The sequence below is a fragment of the Mytilus trossulus genome, unplaced genomic scaffold (assembly GCF_036588685.1).
Source record: "Mytilus trossulus isolate FHL-02 unplaced genomic scaffold, PNRI_Mtr1.1.1.hap1 h1tg000138l__unscaffolded, whole genome shotgun sequence".
Classification (NCBI taxonomy): Eukaryota; Metazoa; Mollusca; class Bivalvia; order Mytilida; family Mytilidae; genus Mytilus; species Mytilus trossulus.
Genome location: NW_026963302.1, coordinates 3347152 through 3369194, shown reverse-complemented (window position 1 = coordinate 3369194; position 22043 = coordinate 3347152). Strand labels below are relative to the sequence as shown.

General features: G+C 32.3%; 1 protein-coding gene across 1 annotated transcript; it reads right to left on the bottom strand.

Annotated features, from left to right (window-relative positions):
- Positions 1-2236: 2236 nt before the first annotated feature.
- Positions 2237-3667, bottom strand: LOC134700436 (ATP-dependent DNA helicase pif1-like). The gene has a single exon (XM_063561828.1). The coding sequence runs from the start codon at positions 3665-3667 to the stop codon at positions 2237-2239; it is 1431 nt and encodes a 476-aa protein (XP_063417898.1).
- Between the last annotated feature and the right edge of the window lie 18376 nt (positions 3668-22043).

The following is a 22043-nucleotide window of genomic DNA, read 5'->3' as shown; positions in this document are numbered from 1 at the left end:
GTAAGCAGTATGAAAAGTGGGTATCTATTCATTTACTGACATTGTTCTTCTTAAAATTAGATGTACAAATTACTCATGCAGGTAAATGTTAGAATAAAATTTTGAAGTATGTACATCATTTATATTCATCATGAGGTTCCAATTAATAAAAATAAGTGTACAAATGTATTTACTGGCACATAGGACAACTATACACATCATTAGCAACAGTAAATGTTTCCCACATAATAGTGTTTTCCAGTCCTACGCAGTTTCTATGGTACCAAGTTTCACAGTTATCACATAATATCCAATCCTCTCCCTCCTTTTCCTTTTTATTACATATTCCACAATTTTCACTATCAGTCTGTTCTTCCCTTTTTCTTCCTTTTCCTTTTCCCTTCCCTTTAATTTGTTTTGATGAATTTTTCCCTTTGCCTATCCTTAATACCAGACCCCCTTTTTTTCCTTTTCGCGTTTTCTTTGTTACAGAAATAATAATCTCATTATCACTTTCACTTAACGGTCCTGGATTTCCAATATCAGTTTCAGGTTGTAATGTTGATGAACAAGTGGCGGTTGATGGTCCTGGTTGTGGACTGACAGCTTCAGGCTCTTCATTCAGGTCAAACAATGCAGTCATTTCTGTTGCAGTCAATTCTGTTTCAGTCAGTTCTGTTTCAGTCAATTATGTTGCAGTCATTTCTGTTTCAGGCAATTAATTCTGTTGCTGGCAATTCAGTATTTTGAGGGTCAATAGTTGTGACAATTTCTGATGTTGCAGATTTACTTTGAAGAACTTGTGGAAATTGGATAACATCACATATTAAAGCTTTCTTAGAAAGTTCATCAATGAAGTCACATTTTTTCTGGATTTTGCCAACTTAATATCATATGCGGCACATAACGTTATAAGTTCTGACTTCTGAAATTTGTCCAAAACAGCTATGCCTTGAAAAAGATCACTTTTTAGTCTCAAATGGAAGGCTTGTTTGTTTTCAGATACACCTGCTTGTAAGAAAGTAGAGTCTAATTGTTTAGTTTTTGCTTTACTTTTCTCCATAACTTTCTTTCTTAATGCTTTACCCTTATCTACTTTTAACGTAGACAAATAGTCTCTCCTAAACTGAGCCATTGATACTTTTACAAATAAAGTAACCATGTTATGAAACAGTGTTTTTATAATGTCACATATATTACATTTAGAATCACAATAATTAGAACAGTCCAGTTAAGACTCCATTGTTCCATGCTCTTCACAGAAAATTTCTGTTAGTAGGTTTAAAAAACATGTTTTATGATCTGTAAATTCAAGTAATGTTTTTTTCAAAAAAACACATACATCTCACTTCTATTCTCTAATAAAATTTCAAATGTCAATAACTGCCGACAATGTTCTTCTAATTTTAGAAAGAAATTAAAACAGCCATCAGTAATATTGCATAATCCTTCAGATTTGTTTTGTTTTCTTTGGGTCTCAAATAGGCTGTCAGGGTCTGCTGAAGTAACTGATATATCTGAGTAGGTTGTACTTAATGAGTCTAAAAGTTCACTTATTAGTTTTGCTCGTTTTACAGTATCTTCTTTTCCTGGAGCAAAAATTGCATTTCTTAACAACTTTGAATTTTTATATTTTAGTTTAGCTACCACATATCCACTCACATATCTTATCTTGCCCCTTGCTGATGCATTTAATTCCTGTTCTGTTGAGATTTTATTTAGAATATTTGGTGTACTTTTTTCACTTCTTTCATTGATCTCCTCTTATCTTGTCCCTTGCTGATGCATTTAATTCCTGTTCTGTTGAGATTTTATTTAGAATATTTGGTGTACTTTTTTCACTTCTTTCATTGATCTCCTTTAGTTTGTCACTCTGTAGATTAAAAACTAAATTTGTCAAAATTTGATGCTTTTTCAACAGACTTATATTTTTCAGCTAGTTTTGATGTGTTACTTCTGTATTCAATGGACTGTAAATACTGATTAATGTCAGTGTAAAATTTATTAAAGTCTTCAGCAGAAAATTGAAATTTCCCCTCTTGAAAAGCTCCTAAACTGATGTCATTAATTTTTATTAAGTTGCACATCATACCATGTTGAAAAGACCATTAACAGTTGTAATGTCTCTGTTTTGACATTTGTTGCTGCATCACACAGTGGTGTGTCACTTAAGTCAGAAATTACAACAGTAAAAGCAGTTAAAAATTTATCTGGCATTTCCATTTCATCAATGATATTTAAAATATCTGGCTCCATGTCAGAAAATTCTGATGCACTTTTTTTTCTCCTCAAAATAATTATACGTGTCTTCACCAGTATCATTGCCACTGCTTTCTTTTGTTAGTTGACCACTGTCAGAATTATTGTTTTCATCTGTATTTTCTTTGCGTGACTTACAACATGAGAAATCATTATAAATTACATTGACAGAACTGTTTTCATAAAGCCTGTACACAACATCCGGGTGGGGCTTCACCAACGAAGGCTTAAAGTTTTTCAACACGAGTCCGTCTGTTGATTTGGCTCTACCAACTGCAACCCCAATCTGGCCTGGAAAACAGGCATTACTACAGTCAATTGAGAGATATTGTAAACTCATTCCCTGAGATTTATGAATTGTTATAGCATATGCGACTTTGATCGGAAACTGGAGTCTCTTGGCTAAAATTATTTTGTCAACTGGATCGTACTTTGTGAAGAGATATTTTGTAATCTTCACTGTCTTTTTAACATTTTTTAAGCAGAATTGAATGGTCAGAGTGCATGAGTCATTGTCGATGTATGTGACAGTTCCCACTTTACCATTGACCAGGTCATCACTTAAATTTACAAGTAGCATGACTGGAATTCCAACTTTTATCCCTAAATATTTGGGGGCTAGTATTTTTTGTAAAAAATCACTACTGCCTTCATCATTTGACTGATACACATATAATTGAGATGGAATTTTTTGAATTCTTTCATAATTAAACAGGTCAACATCAACATTTCTGGCAAACAAATGAACCGCCTTTTCTAAATGCTCATCCTGTAATGGTCTATGAAGGGAATTTAAAAAAGCAACTGTGTTTTCAGAAATAGTTCCGCGTTCCAATTCATTAACAGCTGTAACAAGTAGAGTTTCAGATTGACGGTGGATTATTTCTAAGTTAATATGATGGGAAAAAGCTTTTTTAAAACAAGGATGTAGAAAACAATGGTGGCCAAAATCCCCATACAGCTCATTTTTGATTGGCGGTAACTGAAAAAAGTCACCACTTAAAATTACTGTTATGCCTCCAAAGTGCAACTTGTCATCATTCAATGATCTGCATATGAATTCTACTTGGCCTAATGTCTTAGAGCTTATCATTGAAATTTCATCTATAATAAGATATTCATTTTTTTTTATTGTGTCCTTTACTTTAAGAAATCTTTCATCGGTGAGAAATAAATGCAAAAGCTCATCATTTTGGTACCTGCCGTCTTCTAATCCTGCCCATTTATGTAATGTGCAAGCATGTTCATCCTCGAATACAGACGTTGCTATACCTGTTGAACATGTCAATGCCACAGTTTTGCCTGTGCTTCTAAGGTGTTTGACTGCCGTCTTTATAACATAAGACTTTCCCGTACCTGCTTGACCCGTCAACAGTAGATTATGACCACTTTCAATCAAATTAAAGGCTTGCTCTTGTTCTTCGTCCATCGTATAAATTTGTTTACATTCAGTAATAGTTCGGAAACCATCGGTTCACTTTATTAGTTTCATGCGAACTCTTAGAGATGTTCCGAAAAAGTCCGGGAAAAAATTACGTCCCTTTAACAAAAGTCCGGGAAAAGATAACTTCCCTTGTATTTTAGCAGCAAGCTTCCGGGCACGTAAATATGAAAACATAGAAAAAAGTTAAAATCTTTTTTATTAAATGCTTGATATGGACTAAAAATGTTACGAACATTACCAATTTGATGAATATAAACGATGTCTCCGATCTGACGGCCTGGAAGGCACGTTTTCCAGAGAAATCGTTGGGGAATCCAGGTAGGTCAATTTCGTTATTTATAGATAGCAGAAAAATGGGGTCGAGTTAGTTGCCTTTTTGTTTCTTAGTATGGATAGTAAAATAAGGTATTTTCAATAAGTCGTTTAAATCACTCGAAACTAGGTGAGACATACACAGAAGTGATAGATATGCATTATAAATATAGAAAATTGAATATTTCAATCAACAAAAAAAAATAAAAAATTATCATATACCCAAGCGCCTGTGATTTAAGGGTATATAAACAAAATTGTTTTGCACATATTTAAAGAAAAATGTTAAAATAACCTATTATTCAGTACTTTTCTTTTTATTAAATGGAACAAATCATATTATTAATAGTTATCAAAAGTACCAGGATTACAATTTTATACGCCAGACGCGCGTTTCGTCTACATAAGACTCATCAGTGACGCTCATATCAAAATAGTTAAAAAGCCAAATAAATACAAAGTTGAAGAGCATTGAGGACCCAAAATTGCAAAAAGTTGTGCCAAATACGGGTAAGGTAATCTACTCCTGGGGTAAGAAAATCCTTAGTTTTTCGAAAAATTCTAAGTTTTGTAAACAGAAAATTTATAAAAATGACCATATAATTGATATTCATGCCAACACCGAAGTGCTGACTACTGGGCTGGTGATACCCTCGGGGACGAAACGTCGGCTAATTTTTAATTTATTTTTCAATCGTAAAGGACCAAGAAAAAAGGGGGAGGGTAATTTCCACAATTCATGATTTTAAATGAAAAGAAGCATAGTACGTACTACTTTTCTTGATAAAATGGTATATTTTTTACATTGAAACATAGAGCATAAAGTAACTCAAGGCTGTTAAAAAAACATTTCAAGGTAAGAAACAAAAACATAGAATCAACGACAGACGCAAATATAGGCAACCAGAAATGCACGATTCTGCTACAAATTTATACAACACTTTCGTGAAATAACTCACATATTAAAACACACAAAACGTTTCTATATTTTCTATTTTGTTATTTTTTTAACAACCGAATCACTACATGTTAAGGTCACGCTGAAGGTCAATACATAGAATCCTCATCAGCTTGGTCATCTGCATCTATGGAATAATCATTATCATCATTTCCATCATATTTGATAATCCTTATATCTACAAGCTTTCGAGCATTTACATACAGCTATCGTTCAGGATAAACCTTGTTGAACACATGAACATCTTTTGTTGGCACAACCAGCTTTACAAGAACAGCACATCAGAATTATTAAAGCATCTCAGGCTGGTGGTTGGTCTAACCAATTGATAATGATCAAATCGTTCTAAACAGTCCAAACATAGTTGCTTGGCAACAGACCAGTGTTGTGTTTTAGAGCAGATTTTCAAATCTTCGTCAGAAAGTTGGCTTGTTTAATGTGCTTTAACATTACATCTTTTGTTGGGGGCAGTAAATGACAACGAATCTTTTTTTTTGGTTGCATTTCAAATTATTCTGATCTTTATTCATCGATATTTGTAATTTCGTAGCCATATATACAACACGAAAACCTCTCGAGTGTTTTGACAACTCTTCGTCAACCTCTTCAAAGGTTTCACCACGATGGAATAGACCTTATTAAAACATAACGTGTCAAAAAGCCGAATGCTTTGCTTTTTTGCCTTTACCAGACAAAACACTTACTAAATCACAACCTCTTTTGTCGTAAAATCCTGGCAGTTGTCTACAAACCTTCTCACCAAATTGTGCACACATTGATTGCACATTTAATAATCTGCATTTGGAAGATGTACCTGTCAGACTAACAATGATATGGAACAGTGAAAATAGTAAGCCAGTACTTCCACATCAGTGTTAGAAGGTTTTATAACAATGGAGTCGTAAATTTTGTCAGCTGAATGTTTTCACATTAAGAAACATTTTGTTATCGGCTTTTTCCTGTTAGATTATACGCTTTTTCATTTTCAACATATATTTTGTGGCACATACTTCCATGTGATACAAATAAATCAATACATTTAAGTGTAAATCTACAGGACTGTTTACTCTATTCCGAACCTACGAATTCAACAAGAGGAACTTTGTTTCCCCCAACTAACAAACATTTCTTCCATTCCAAAAAACACGATTGTGATGGTCTAGAACTTATCGTAATGATTTGCCCTCCAAAGGACCTGCCGTTCTAATTTCTTTACGGATATTGTGGGATACTAATCAGTGACAAAATCCATGCGGAACCTCTTTTCGAAACTAAAAGGATAGTTTTTAAAATAACAATAGCAGTTGGCGCTATGGACAGGTTTAATACTGTTATTACTATACCCGTGGTTATGCAAATCATGTAAGAGAAGTCCAAACGGTACAAAAGACTGGACAATCTTATAATGAGATGAATTATTTGAAGAAGGCGTCAGTAACTTACATTTTTGAAGATGGTCGTGATATTGTAAAGTATCGTATACAGAATCACAAAAGCATATGGCGTCAAGAGCGGGAATCCGAATGAGGTTTTTCCCTACACCTACAAAGCCAACTTTGCCTAAATACACGGCTACTCCTATTTCGAAAGCTCCAAAACCTTTCGCTCTTTCGGAGAAATCTACAACTACTCGTACATTAGCATATATAGGCAGATATACCAGACTTTTACAATATAACATGCCTTGTTTTAGTATGCCCGCTTTTCCTACTTATTTCGTGGCACATACAGTCCCATCACCTTATTGTCCGCCTGTTACACCTGTCGCTTGATCTAGGAAACAAAATACTGTTACCAAGTTTGTACTTAAAAGTCCCGTCGCATCCTTTAATTTGAACATGTAAAAAGTAAATTACATCGAAATAAATAATTCGTAACAGCCACCAACTGTTAGCTATCTAATTTGAATAGTAACTACGGTAATTTAACACTGGCTATATTTTTTTTCAGAAAGCATATAAAACACTTTTTAAGGCAAAACCGTTAGGACAGTGTGGAACTTTGTTCTTCTTGAAACTGTTTTAAAAAGAAAGTATGCTAATGGAAACGTCAAATCAGATTATAAAGCCCATGAAGAGTTGCTGTTGCTAATTGTAAAAGCCTTTGTACGCTATGCGGTTGATGACATCACGAATAGCACTGCCACATAACAAAATAGAGACACTGTGATGGAGTCATATATCTTTTCAAATATTTATGGTTAATTTAGAATATAATTTCCATTTTACTGTAGGACTAAAAGATTTTAAAGGAATTTGCAAGATTATAAGACATTTAACATTGCCCTAACATTAAACAGAATATCATCCATGACAGCAAAGGGTGTAGGATAAACAAGTTTACAAAAAATAAAGTAACCGATCATAGACTGCATTGAAATCCCATTTTTTATTCCACAACATTCAACAAATCTTCGTAGGAGGAATAGTATTAAGATTATCTGTTATTGATTTTTGTTAAGACACTGGCAAAGGCAATGGCATATGAAGTCACTCATTTTTTCTGTTTTATTACTATAACAATCAAGATGTAAATGAAATAAAAAAAAAACATCACATAGAAGAACAAATATTTGAAATATATCAAATTCATGTGTTATAAAAGTTTTTTGTTTTTTATTATGTCTTAGATGCGGTAATGATGATTTCACCTATAATTGTTACTGCAACCTGTTAACCAGGTTTACATGGGGAATACAGATCATCAATATGAATGATACCTCAAAAAAGGGAGATATGGAAAAGTCGTGCCCAGCATGTAAAGAAAACGCAGATTTTTTCTATTCAAACTCAGCCATGAGAAAGTAAAACAACTACAGGTCACCTATAAGACATTAGAATCATAAAATAAACTGATAAAACGTTAGCCTTCAAACCTATGCATTCTTTTCTTTTCCATTTGCAGTTTTCTCACCATATGTCTTAAAATAAAATTATGTATTTCTATGTATTTCTGTATACCATTGTATCAACATAAGTTTTTCAGAATAAAATATATATAGTAGATCTACATTATTTGACATCCTGAATTGTTGTGCAGCTTCACTGAAAAACAATCTGCATGGACTTGACAATATAACAACTAATCGGTTAAAAGCAATCGAAAATTTAATAGATTACAAACATTTGGGCTAGGGAAAGAAAAAGCAAATAAATTAAGACAGGTTTTATAGTGCAGACCAATACTTAAGTTTGAGATGAAAGGCCATTTGTCATCTGATTCAACATGTATCTATCATTATCCATAGTTGAAGTGATGCATCATCAGTAAACTTTAGAGCAAGTGTAAACCATGAACAGGATGGATGTAACAATTGTTGTCCATTTCCTTTATCAGATTGAAACCACTCATCCTTACCAACTGATGTTATTATGAATTCGACCATGATATCAACAGAGCAAAAAAAACAAATTTTATCATGAAAGGCTCATTGTTTCAAAACTGTCAATCTAGATAGAATACAATCAAGCATTTGTTGTGCTGTATTGGGCTATGAAACTCCTTTCAATAAAGCATCGAGAGGCTCAAAGTGATTTCTTTAGTTAAAAAAAAGGGGGTTGCTTGGCACATTTCATAGTCGACTGGGTTGCAAGATACATAAAAAAAGGGGTGTGGAGACAAAAATAGAAGAATGCTGGACAAATTGGACAGTCTACAAAAAAAAACATTCAGACTGTTTATAAAGTCAACTAGCCATCAATAAATCATTATTCAATTTGACTCTTACGTCGGAGTTTTGACTATGTAAATTATTCAATGAAAAAGACCGTGTCAATATCGTCTCTGATAAAATTTGTATCCCATTTTGAGTATACAAAAACATCTACTTCGATCGTCTATGAAGAGATCTTTATACACAACGTGTTTTTGAATTGTTGTCTTTAGAGAAATATATAAACAACAAATAAATTCAATCTAAACTTTTTTCTTCTTCCATAAAGTATATATAGTGCAGTCAAACTAAGTTTGAACATCAAACTTAGCTTCAAACTTAGCGCAACAGAAAATGTTTCAGTTCTAATCTATAGCGTTTTAAGCCCCAAACATACACAGAAAAAAGTCCCTTAAATCTAATTTAAGAACTCAAATTTTGCATTTCACATCGAAATTAACATTGAAAAGGAAGAAGACTCTGCAAAAATGAGTCCTTTTCTTGTCCGTTTCTGGTTGTTTTCTTAAAATTCATGAAAAATTTGATATTTTAAATGGGGTTAACAGTACATAATTGACTATATTATATAATCTTCAATTCAAATCTGAAGTGTTATATACATTTTTAAATATTTTTTGCACATTTTTTATTTAGTCATTTCAAGTTTATGGCTTTGTGACCATCTTGAAAAAACAATGTGAATATTTGGCATTGTTTATATGTAAATTATATTTGTTGAGCATTTTCAATTTTTAAATAAAATTTAAACCAGAAAAAGATGATTATATGCTCAATTAGTTTTATTCAATTTGAGATTCCTTACCTTGACATGCTAAAAAATCTAATAAATGGTCAACTAATGAATTATGAAGTCTTGATAAAAGATATGATAGCACATTAAAAGTTGTTTGTTATACTCTTATGACGGCTAACATATGAAGAATCTATACATTCTATTGAATAGAAGCGGTAAATTTATAAATTGAATCAATTTTTATTAATACTTCTGCCTTTTTTCAGTTATCTCCCATATCAATGCGAATCTCCATAGGAAATTTAAAATCAATACTATTTAGTTTTCCTCAAATAACGTTTTATGGGACTTCAAAAAGAGATGGAAGAAATAAACAAAGTTTTGGAAGAAAAAACCCAGCAAATATGGCAAGACAAAATGAAAGTGCTCAGTGGTCAGATTGAGAGTTTTAGGAAGAAAATTAATAAACAGTAGTACTTTTAATTTAAATATATATATATATATATATATATATATATATATTAATATAAAAATGTCTTCACTAGGATCATTTCCTGAGTCTTAATATAAATTTTAAAACATTAGAACCTGGAAATAAAAAAACAACTTGTCCAAAATATACCACAATTTATGACTAAACATGGCTTAGTTATTGATCTTTTTATACATGCTAAATCTGAAAAACAGAGGAAAAAAAACACAATTCAACTAGAATGTAGAGTAGCTGAAATCTTGTCGAACATTTGAGAAATCGAATTTAACATCATAAATTTGCCTAAAGTTTATCTTCAGAGACATGATGAAATGGATTGTGTTCCCTCCTTTACTTGCACACATATCATAGTTTTGATTTCTTTCAAGTTATCACTTTTTATTCCGCAATTGGATATTTGAACACTTTTTCGCTTTTGTCCCTCATTTGATCTATTATAGGACAAAATTGCCATAGCTCGATGTTCTGTCTGCTTAAGGACCAATTCAGAAATTTTACAGAAACAACATTCAGAATATGTTCAGTATGAAAAGAAAATTGGTTGATTTAAAGCATAGTTCAGTTTAACAAACAGATTTAAAGCATAGTTTAGTTTTACAAACAGATCGAAAGCAGAATTTAAATTACATACTGTTTTATTGAGAAAAAAACCCATCAAAGCCAGATAATAACTAAAGCTAAAACCATATATGATATTTAATATTTCGTACATCTTTATTGGTGAACATATGTCTTGGATGTGAAAAAGTTGTTTGTTAGCTTAAAAAAGTTCTGTTTCAGATTTTCAGTATGGTTGAACAAGCATGCAGCCTTAACACTACCAAGCCTTATGAAAGGTTTGTAAACCGTAACCAGTCTGAGCTAAATGTCATAGGAACAATGCAGGTTTATTTGACAAAACATTTATCCAACCAGGAAATGAACAAGTAGAAAATGACCTTTGTCATACTCATTACCTGCAATTCAAAAATTATGCCGCAAGATCGAACTGCTAAGATGGAAACTGTAAATGTCGAGGACCGACTGGGATTATAAGTTGTATTTAAAACAAGAGTCACAGACTGAAACACTTAAAAAAAAAACATATAAAGCTGGCATTGGAACGTTCTCTGAACTTAACTTGCAACAAAACTATATTGCACCAAGCGAATTATATTTAAACTTGTGTGCAGAAACATGACTCAAAATCTTTTAAGATTTGGTCAGAGATTGGTAATTGTTTATTCTGAATTCAGTTCACTGTTCGGAGAATATCATAAAACCTGCGTCTGTCGTATTGCACCAAGTAGCGTACTCGCTGTTTACATTTTTGGCTAGCACTAAGTGGAATTACTTGGTGAAAAGTATTTTTTCTTCAATAGAAAGCGTTTAGATATTTAAATATTAGTCTTTTGTGATCCTTATCAATTATGAGTTTAAATATATATAACCTGCACCAAGCAATTATTTGCTCGGTGTGCATCAACTGGATTATTGCACCGACTAGATTTCCTTGCACCAAGTGCAATAGGAATTGTAATTTAACAGTTAAGAATAAAATCTTTGTTTATATTAAGATAACTCTATTCATATGTTTTATGAACTACACTGTATCTGTTGTGATTTACTGAAGCTGAATTGAATATTATATTTAATACAATTTATGAACTTCATTATAGTTTTTATTATTACTTTCTTCACCGGAGGCCCACAAAAGTAACTACGGGTGTTTATCCTGACAAGAAAACCCCGGAACTTTAAAATTCATTTATAGTGATTTCATGGCTTATTCGGGATTAAATATTGGAATAAGAAGCAGAAACTGGAATTAAAGGAATATTTCACTAAAAAACTGGCATACTTATTTTATGCATTTTACCGACATAACTACCTTCGTATGATCCTATACCATTTAGCGGATCTCAAAACATTTTCAGTCAGTTTAGGGACTATTTTGAGGCACATCGGGTTTCCGTTTCTATTACTGGAAAAAATTATTACTGTGTTGATTTAGATGAGGCTCATGAAATGAAAATTAATATGAAAAACCAAGCAGGGAATAAATTAATATAGCTCCGCTTACCTGGCTTTATTTACACACTACTTACCATACAGAGCTGAAACAATGCATGACGTAAAAAATCAATGATGTTCAGAAAAAACTGATTTACAGCACAGGTATACCAACTAGCAATACAATGCATTAGGCAGTATATTAGTGAACAAGGTACTACCTCATTATTTAAGGATAATTCAGAGAGCCAACCAAAAAAAAAATGAAGTCACAAAAGACGTCTGACAGCATGATGAATTACATGCAGTATGGAATCACAGACTGGCAAATGAACATCACATATTTTCTAATAAAAGCGTCGGATTCATCCGCTAAACATCTTTATATGAGGAGGAGGATACATTTAAAAACCTTTGCTCCTCAGAAAATTAGAATGCATAAACAAAAAAGGAAATTAAAGAGAACCAATTGTAATATATTGCCACCGAAAGAAGATTGCATTCTCAAAGCATACTAAAAAAACCCGTTACAGATTTGGATCAGATTATTTCACTGCCTAGAGCAATATCCGATGCGTCCGGCCTAACAGTAAAGGGAACAAGGTCAAATGCTTTGAAAGTACTTAAATCTACATATAAGGATGACGTTTTTATCAACATCATTCATCACATGGGACATTCATTTAAAATTCAGAATTTCTGTTTACAAGATGGAAAGTGAACCCACATATTCAGTTTAAGGCTAGGGTAGTATTTGATCACCCAAATAGAAATTTCGAAAGTCCCAAGGATTTAGAATGATCAAGGCGTACACCTGAATTCAACTCAGAGAAAATTACATACAATACTGTGTCATCTCATCGGCTTCTGTCAAACAACTGGAATTTCCGAAATGTCCGCGAGCATAATAGAAAGTGTGTGAACTACTTGAGTTCTCAGTTGATTAATTTCTCATTACGGAGATGGCAAGACGATGAGTGCACTGTTGTAACAGCTGAAGGTTATGACGATATGTATGTGGACAAGGTTTAAGGTGCAGTTGGTAATGGAGAGATAAGTGAAATACAAGGGTTTGGTTGGGTTGCATGCGATACACACTTAATCACAAAGAATCACCATTTTCAGCCCCGATACTGCCACATTCTCTTTTGGACTGACTACCTTTCATTGTTTGTTTTGGGTGACAAGACCATATACCTGTTGTAACACGATTATTTGCAGTTTCTTTTAATAATACCCTTCATTCATTTGAATTTCTTTTATATTTTCCGCAAAACTAGATCATACATATTTTCACTTTTGTACACTTGCTTGTTATGCGGAATGATTTTCTATAGTAAGAACATAATAACCTTATTCACAAGTTCAAAATGCATCCTATTTAATCCATATTTATCCTTTTGTAATGTTAGAATTATCCCTAATCATACTTGTCAACTGTATGGCCATTTTGGTTACTTTCATATTGTGTACACACGTACTATTTTTTACGTGTATTGATAAACTTGATCTTTTAAACGTTAGGAGAAAAGTATAGTCAGTCTCAAATTAGATCACAAACAGAACAGCTGATTTTTGGCAAGTGACCTAGTTTTTAGTATTCAAGTATTATTAATGATATTAGCTTTTATTTATTTAAACAAATCTTATTTCTTGATTATCCACAGTTTGGACTTGAAAACGGTTTTATTATTTTGACTTTACAATTGATATTTGAATAATTTCTGCCAACTATTTACAATAACGGTTGAGGCTTCAATTGACGGCAGCCATAAAAAGTACAGCAAAAAAAAAACAGAACAAAAAACACTATCAATGATCATCGTTTACAAAAATGGACATAGCCTACATATAAGGTCATTTTTTAAAAATTATATTCCTGTATGCCAAGTTCGTAAAAAGAGATATCAATCGGATATTGCAAATCGAAATGCAAGGAATATGGTTGTACAGGGTTAGTTTTAGTTATTGAGAAGTTCGGTTTCCAAGATTTTTAGGTGTATTGATTAACTTGATCTTTTAAACGTTGGGAGAAAAGTATAGTCAGTTTTAAATTAGATCCCAATCAGAACAGCTGATTTATAGCAAGTGACCTAGCTTTTAGTATTCATGAAGTTTAGGAACACACTGCAATTCTATTCACATATATTGTAATTTATTCATAACTATTATTATTGATATTTGCTTTTATTTATTTAAACAAATCTTATTTCTTGATTATCCACAATTTGAACTTGAAAACGGTTTTATTACTTTGAACTTAATAATTAATATTTGTATAATATCTGCCAACAATTTACAATAACGGTTGGCGCTTTATTACCTACAGCTAAAAGTTTCCAAATTTGAAAATTCAGAGAATTGCATAAAGATGGTGTGCATAGCAAGTGGATGTCATTTTGTGATTTTTTTCTTGGATATGGCAGAACAAACCATTCCGACATTTCGTCAAAATGCCAACTTCATATCGAGTGATCTTTCAATTTGCAATGATAATACCATCAAAGGAATACGTGCTTTTTTCCACCTCATTATCTGTGTGTATTTTTCAAAACACCGTGCAGCATTGCAGCCTGCCAATTCAGTGAAGGAAATGTATGACAATACCTTATGTGAAAGTTACTTGGATACACCCATAGCACTTAATTAAAAAAAAATCATAATAGCATGTGGGAACTTGTTGTATAATAAGTTTAAATAATTCCAAAGGCAGAGGCATTGACATTGCATAAGTTAAGATGCTGCTGGGTTATGCAGAATTGGAAACAAAGCAGCACTCCTTTAATGTCACTTCCAGATATTATTTTTTTAGGATGGAATATAATAAATGGAGATGTTACAGTTGTTTTGGACTCTGAATGGAATGTGCAAAAAGTGAATCTACCATACAGTGGTATACCAAAGTTTGCTTAATATGTATTAGTGATTGTACAACATTGAGAAGGCATCTTTCAAGGGCCTTTTTTTTAAATTTTTTTTAATTTCTTTTAACGGAAGAATTTTACATGAGCGCATGTTCAGTGTTTTGCAATTCAGACAAATGCGATAATTTTACAGTAAAAATAACCCTCTATAAATGTCTAATGTCAATAAGGACGTCAACTTCATAACCACATGGCAAATTCAAAAGACAAAACACATCAAAAACAAATTGTCAAAAACTGTCATATTCCTGTTTTGTTACAGGCATTTTCATAACTATTATTCAAATGTAGAAAATAGTGGATTAAACCTGGTTTTATAGCGCTAAACCTCTTTCTTTGATGACAGTCTCATGAAATTCCGTTATTCTTACAATGATGCGTTAACTAAACAGACACAGTAAATAAAAAAGTCAAAATCATCGTGTTACAATTTTAAAAGGAACACAAAAACATCTATCTACAAACACGTTCATTGATTCGCGTGTCTAACGTCAGAAAATGTTAGTATGTCACATATATTTGTCGTTCTAACACTAAATTCCACTACGCGATTGAATGACTTTGACGTTTGTGGTTCAACATATTTTTTTATTCATAATTGATATACAACATAATGACAAAAATTGAACAATATCATACTGACGAGTCGACGGGATCTTTTAAAGTAGAGAGTCACGTTATAAGAACCAAAGAAATACAAAAAGTTGTATATACAAAACACACTAGCAAAAAATGAAAGACAATACTAACAAATTGACGGCATGTATAAGTACCGAGCCACACCAACTGATATCACTTAAAACAAACTAACAGTAAAAGTAATATTAATAATAGAACAATGACAAATGAAAGTACAATAAAACACGTTGTTAAGATTATAAACAACATCAAAACGCAGAATCTATACATCATGTATTAAATGTGAAGTTGATACGAAATAATTTATCAACAAGGTCACATTACCTTATGAACTTTGTTAGAAAAAGGACGAGACGTACTTTGACATACTTCTGGATTCGTAAACTTTCTACGCAGACGCTAATTACGTTTTACAAAGTCTGAGTAGGTGCTGCAAGGTCTGGAATATCGAATAAGTTGGGAAATATATATCCCATATTCAGGTGAAGTTGGTATATTGCTACTAAGGTGTGGGAAAATTATTATTTAAAAATTAAAATCGTCTCGTTTGTCATAGATTCTGGTACTGAGATGACTGTGTAAGTCAAATTCGAGATACAAGTCTAAAAATGAGGCGGAGGAAGCCGTGCCTGTTGTTTCTTTAATTTCTAGTTCTGGGCGATATATTAATGGAACCCAATCAAAAAAGGTCGGATTGCTTATGAAAGAACATCATCAATATATTTGAAAGTGAAATTAAATAATCTTGTTTCTTTGATTCCCTTGTTTTTGAGAAGTGTCTGGAGGAACCCCGATTCATATGAAAATAAGAAGAGGCGCAGAATTCATTTGAAAAGTCTACCTACAAACTCAACAAATATGTTGTCAATAAGAAACTCCAGTATACTGACCACTTGTTCTTCTGTGTAGCATGTTTTACCTTTTTGTTAGTCACTATTTACGAGTTATGCCTTTAATATGAAATCCCAAAGTTATAAATTTATAGCGTATGCTACCATTTTTATGTAGAAAGGCATAGTGGATTATTTCTTTTTGGCGATTCTTCGTGGAATGGTGGTATACAGGGTTGAAAAATCAAAAGTTTTGATAGAATTAATTTCAGAAAAAGACCGATATTTAAAATTGTATAGAAGTTATTTAGAATTGTTGAGAACCAACCTATGGTTAATACCACTACGCTAGTAAACAGTTTCACAGTACTTCAGAATTAAGACCCTCTTTCACTGCGGACAGAATTTTAGTCATTGTAATGGGACAATTCTTTAGTAGAACTTGAAGATGAGCTAGCAATATACGGAATTTTTTAAGCTTTGGTATCCAATACAAACAAGGTAAGTCTTCCGATTTGTTATTTAATGTAATGTTTATTGAAGCTATGAAGGGCTTATGATTTGCTTTAATTTCATCCTTGTCAAATAATATGTCTTTGTATGTGGGATTGCAGAACACAAAAACATCTTTCTACAAACACATTCATTGATTCGCGTGTCTGACGTCAGAAAATTACATACGTCACTGGTGAGTCTCGTGTGGACTAGACGCGTTTTTGGCGTATTGAATTTTAAACCTGATGCTTTTTGTTATCTATTAATCATGCTTTTCTTTGTCTAATATGTTCTGCTTTTTATTTGTATTGTAGTCCTGTAATTTTTTGTTTTCATTTCAATGTTATATTTAACTGTGCCATTAAAGTGCGAGGTTTGGCATGCCTTAAAACCAGGTTCAACCCACCACTTTTATTCCCCTTTAAAAGTGTCCTGTACCAAGTCAGGAAGATGGCCATTGTTATAATATTGTTCGTTTCTGTTTTCTCTTATTTTTGAGATAAGACGTGGCACGGTACTTGTCTATCCCATATTCATGTATTTGGTTTTGATGTTATATTTGTTATTCTCGTGGTGTATTGTCTGTTGCTTGGTCCGTTCCTGTGTGCTGTTGCGTTTCGGTGTTGTGTCGTTGTTCTCCTCTTATATTTAATGCGTTTCCCTCAGTTTTGGTTTGTTGCCCCTATTTTGTTTTTTGTCCAAGGATTTATGAGTTTTGAACAGCGGTATACTACTGTTGCCTTTATATATTGCATTGTATAGTATAAAATTATTGTTTCATTGTATTGCTTGACCCTCATGGGTGTAATTTTGCAATAAAGATATATATTTGTCGTTCAATGTATATACAAACAATATTAAAATTTCACAAGGCAATATTAGCAGACAGGGTTAAAAAATCAAAAATATGCAAGAAGTAATTTCAGAAATAGACCGTAAGTTAAATAAAATTTATAGAATTTATAAGACTCAACAAATAGTTCATTCCACTACGAGATTGAATAATTTAGACTTTTGTAGTTCAACGTATTTTGTATTATTCATAATGGATTTACAAACTTTTCATGCAAATTAATTCCGTTATCTCATAAGTAGTCAAAAATCGTGCGTAATTAATTATAGAGGTGCTGACTCTTATGACTGGTCTATTGACGGTGAACTATTTGATACTCCGGATAACGCTGTTCATCTTGGTATTCAACGTGATAAGCTTTCCCGTCTACGCACAAGAAGTTGTCCCTGGTCGCATTCATCTAGCCAGATTAGACTATATACTCACTGTTGGGTGCTGGACTTTATGGTCAAAATGGAGTCAACCCTAAGGTTTCACTTCATCTTATCCGCTGCTATGTCATTCCCAGGCTTTTTTATGGACTTGAGGTCATAATGCTTTCGAAAACAGATATTAGTCATCTTACAACTGATTTTGTGAAGCTATTAAAAAAGTATTCAACATTTACCAGACCGGACCTTACAGCAAATACTGCAGTTCTATTAATAATTGGACAATTTCCTATTGAAGCGGAAATCCACAAAAGAATTCTTGGTATTTTTAGAAACATTATTGATAATGATAACTATATCGAACGTGACTCAGCATTCCGTCAACATGCAATGAAATCCGAGTCATCGAACAGCTGGTTTCGTAAAATAGTTATTTTCACAGAATTATATGATCTACCGTCACCTCATGATCTACTTGTCAGTCCTCCTTCAAAGTCAAAATGGAAAAAAATCTTCAATGTGACAAGTCTAATTTAGTAAACGACAAATCAGTGCAATCTGTCTGCCATGTGGAACTGAGATAGAGAACCGGTTACATTTTATTTTGAGATGTAGTAGATTAAATAAGAGAAACAGCTTTATACAGTCTAAAAAAAATTATGAAAGATGTTGTATCTACTAAAAGAGGGACGAAAGATACCAAAGGGACAGTCAAACTCATAAATATAAAACAAACTGACAACGCCATGGCTAAAAATGAAAAAGACAAACAGAAAAACAATAGTACACATGTCACAACATAGAAAACTAAAGAATAAACAACACGAACCCCACCAAAAACTAGGGGTAATCTCAGGTGCTCCGGAAGGGTAAGCAGATCCTGCTCCACATGTGGTACCCGTCGTGTTGCTTATGTGATTACATATCCGGTAAACTTTACGATGAACTATTTTGTTCCAAAATTAACACTTTACAGTTAATAATCGACTACAGTGTATTTCATTCTCTAGACTTGAGGCGATGTATTTAGATCTTATTTTGTTATATTGCGGACATTTAATCAAGAAATGTATTTTCATTTTCAATTTTTCCTGTGCAAAATTTACAAAATCTCTCATAAGAGGGTATTTGTGGTCTTGCATACCTACCAATTTCTATTGCTAATGAGTCTGCACCTATTCTTAATTTAGTTTTTTTCCAAGGTATTTAGGAATATGAAAGTTTAAATATTCTTGTTGTTTAAATTTAGTATACATTTTACTATAAAATAAAAGGTGACCACAGTTTCCATCTTTTTGTTTAAGGGTATTCCAATATATTTCATTAATTCAGATTGTTTATTAGACCATGAATTTTCTCTATGTGTGAGAGTTGTCCACTTCAAAAGCAGCCTTGATAATTGTATGCGGACCAACAGACCGTTCACCAATATCACTGAGACGCACATAGCATTTATACATAAGTTGATAACACTTAATTCTAATGGATAAAGTGCCCAATTCAAACCGCACTGCTAGATTGGAAGACTTTCCATGAACCCCAAGTATGTTTTTAAATATGGAGTGTTGTGATTTTTTTCTAATTTACTTTTGTCTAATGCTTCAAATAAAGGCAACAGTAGTATACCGCTGTTCAAAACTCATAAATCCTTGGACAAAAAAACAAAATCGGGGTAACAAACTAAAACTAAGGGAAATCTATCAAATATAAGAGGACAACGACACAACGATAATATGTAACACACACAGAAACGGACTAAGCATTAAACAAAAACATATGACAATAACAAATATAACATCAAAACCAAATACATGAATTTTGGATAGATAAGTACTGTGACACGTCTTATAGTAATGTGAATTCACCCTTTTTCAAAAATCAGAGAAAACAAACGACACAACGATAAAATGTAACACACACTGAAACGAACTATAATATAACAATGGCCATATTCCTGACTTGGTACAGGACATTTTAAAGGAAAAAATGGTGGGTTGAACCTGGTTTTGTGGCATGTCAAACCTCCCTCTATTATGGCCATGTGAAATATAACATTAAAATGACAACACAACATTACATTACAATATAAATAAATAGGAGAACATAATTCACAAAGAAACACACGAATAATAGTTAACAAAATGCAACAAGTTTAAAACTTTAATACGCCAGAAGTGCATTTTGTCTTAACGAGACTTACTGGTTACGCCCAGATACAAAAGTTTGAAAGCAGAAACAAGTACAAAGTTGAACAGCATCGAGGACTAAAAGTAAAAAAAAAGTTGGGCCAAATACGGCCAGGTTTTTCTGTTAGGTACCAGAACATCCCTATTATTTAAAATAATTTATACTTTTGCAAACAGTCAATTAAAAGATATACGGTAAAACTGAAGTATTATTCACCCAATTATAGGAAACGACCGAAATACATAACATAACCCGACTAAAATTTGGCTGGAATTTTGATATCCATACTTCTCATCCATAAGTTAAATTAGGAATTATCATGCAATTAAAAAGCTGGAGCAGAGTCTTAACAAACAAATTTCCACTATATGGTAGTTTTGACTTCAATGCAAAATTTGCTTTTTGTTTAGGTGTATCTGAGAGGCTTGACACTGCCTGTATAAATTTTCAAGAGCTATAAAAATCGAACTCCTAAGTTTTATAACAATCAAAAATTTCAATTGCATTTGAACTGTATTAAAGGAAATTTTTCTTCATTTACTTTATTTTTAGAGAAAATTATAATTTTTGTTTTCTTAAGGTTCACGTCCAGTTTCCATTCAGTACTATATTTTTGTAAAGAATCAAGAGAGCTCTGGAGACCATCTGCAGATTTCGATATCAATAAATAATCATCAGCATACAATAAATGATTCACTTTTTGACCGTTTAAGTTAAATGCACTAGTTGAGTTTGTATCTAAGTATTTTCCTATGTGATCAACAAATATATTAAATAAAGTTGGACTTAAACGTCTCCTTGTTTGACTCTCTGATAAGCAAGAAAAGGCTTAGTAAACATATTTGATTTATACATAAATATAAGGTATTAGGGTACATGTCATGCAGTATATTATAAAATTTGTCTTGCATTCCTTTATTTTGTAATTTTGAGAATAGAGCTGATCTCCAGACACTGACAAAAGCCTTTTTATAATCAACAAAACATACATTTAGTTTATTTTATATTTAAACAAATATTTATTTATTATTGTTTTTAAAGTAAAGACATGTTCTACAGATCTGTAATTTTTTCTATAACCACCTTGATTTGAAGATAATAAATTATGTGTTTCAAGAAAATCACTAAGTGGTTTTTGTAAAATGGAGGTAAAGACTTTACTTAAACAGCTTGTTATGCTTATACCTCTATAGTTCCCACAATCAGATGGGTGACCAGATTTATAAATTGATGTTACTAAGAAAATAAGACGAAAAATGAAATACTTAACCTTTATTTTAATTATATCATTTTATAGGTTTCCAAGATAAACTGAAATAATTCCACATAAACAAAACTGTTGGAAGAATTTTATGTTTAAATTTAAATCACAAAAATTCTGAACTCTGAAGGAAAATCCCTAATCAATTGGCAAAATCAAATGCAACACATCAAACAAATGGATAACAACTGTCATATTCCTGACTTGGGACAGGCATTTTCTTAAGCAAAGAAGCACAAAAAGGCATTTAGACAAAGTACATTTATTAGAAAAAAATAAATGACAAGAATACACAAAGGAGTAGGTCCGGTAAGAGCCCTTTTTGGCCCCAAAATATAGCAGTTTTACGAAATTGTTAAAATGTAAACTTTTAGTTTTTTATTGGATAGTAGAATGGTTCTGCTACATAAATATTGGCTGTTTTTGACAATACAATGCACATATATTGAGTACTGGCACCGTTAAGTCATGCTAAATTACTGAAATCTTCACAATTCCAGCATTTTAGTTAAATTCTAGACGGTTTCCGTGTAAAACGAAAGTGGCCGCATTCGTGTTCATCCAAAATATTGAAATGGAAGTTGTATTTGATGATAATACATAACATATATAAAGATTTAGGATGAACACGGATGCGGCC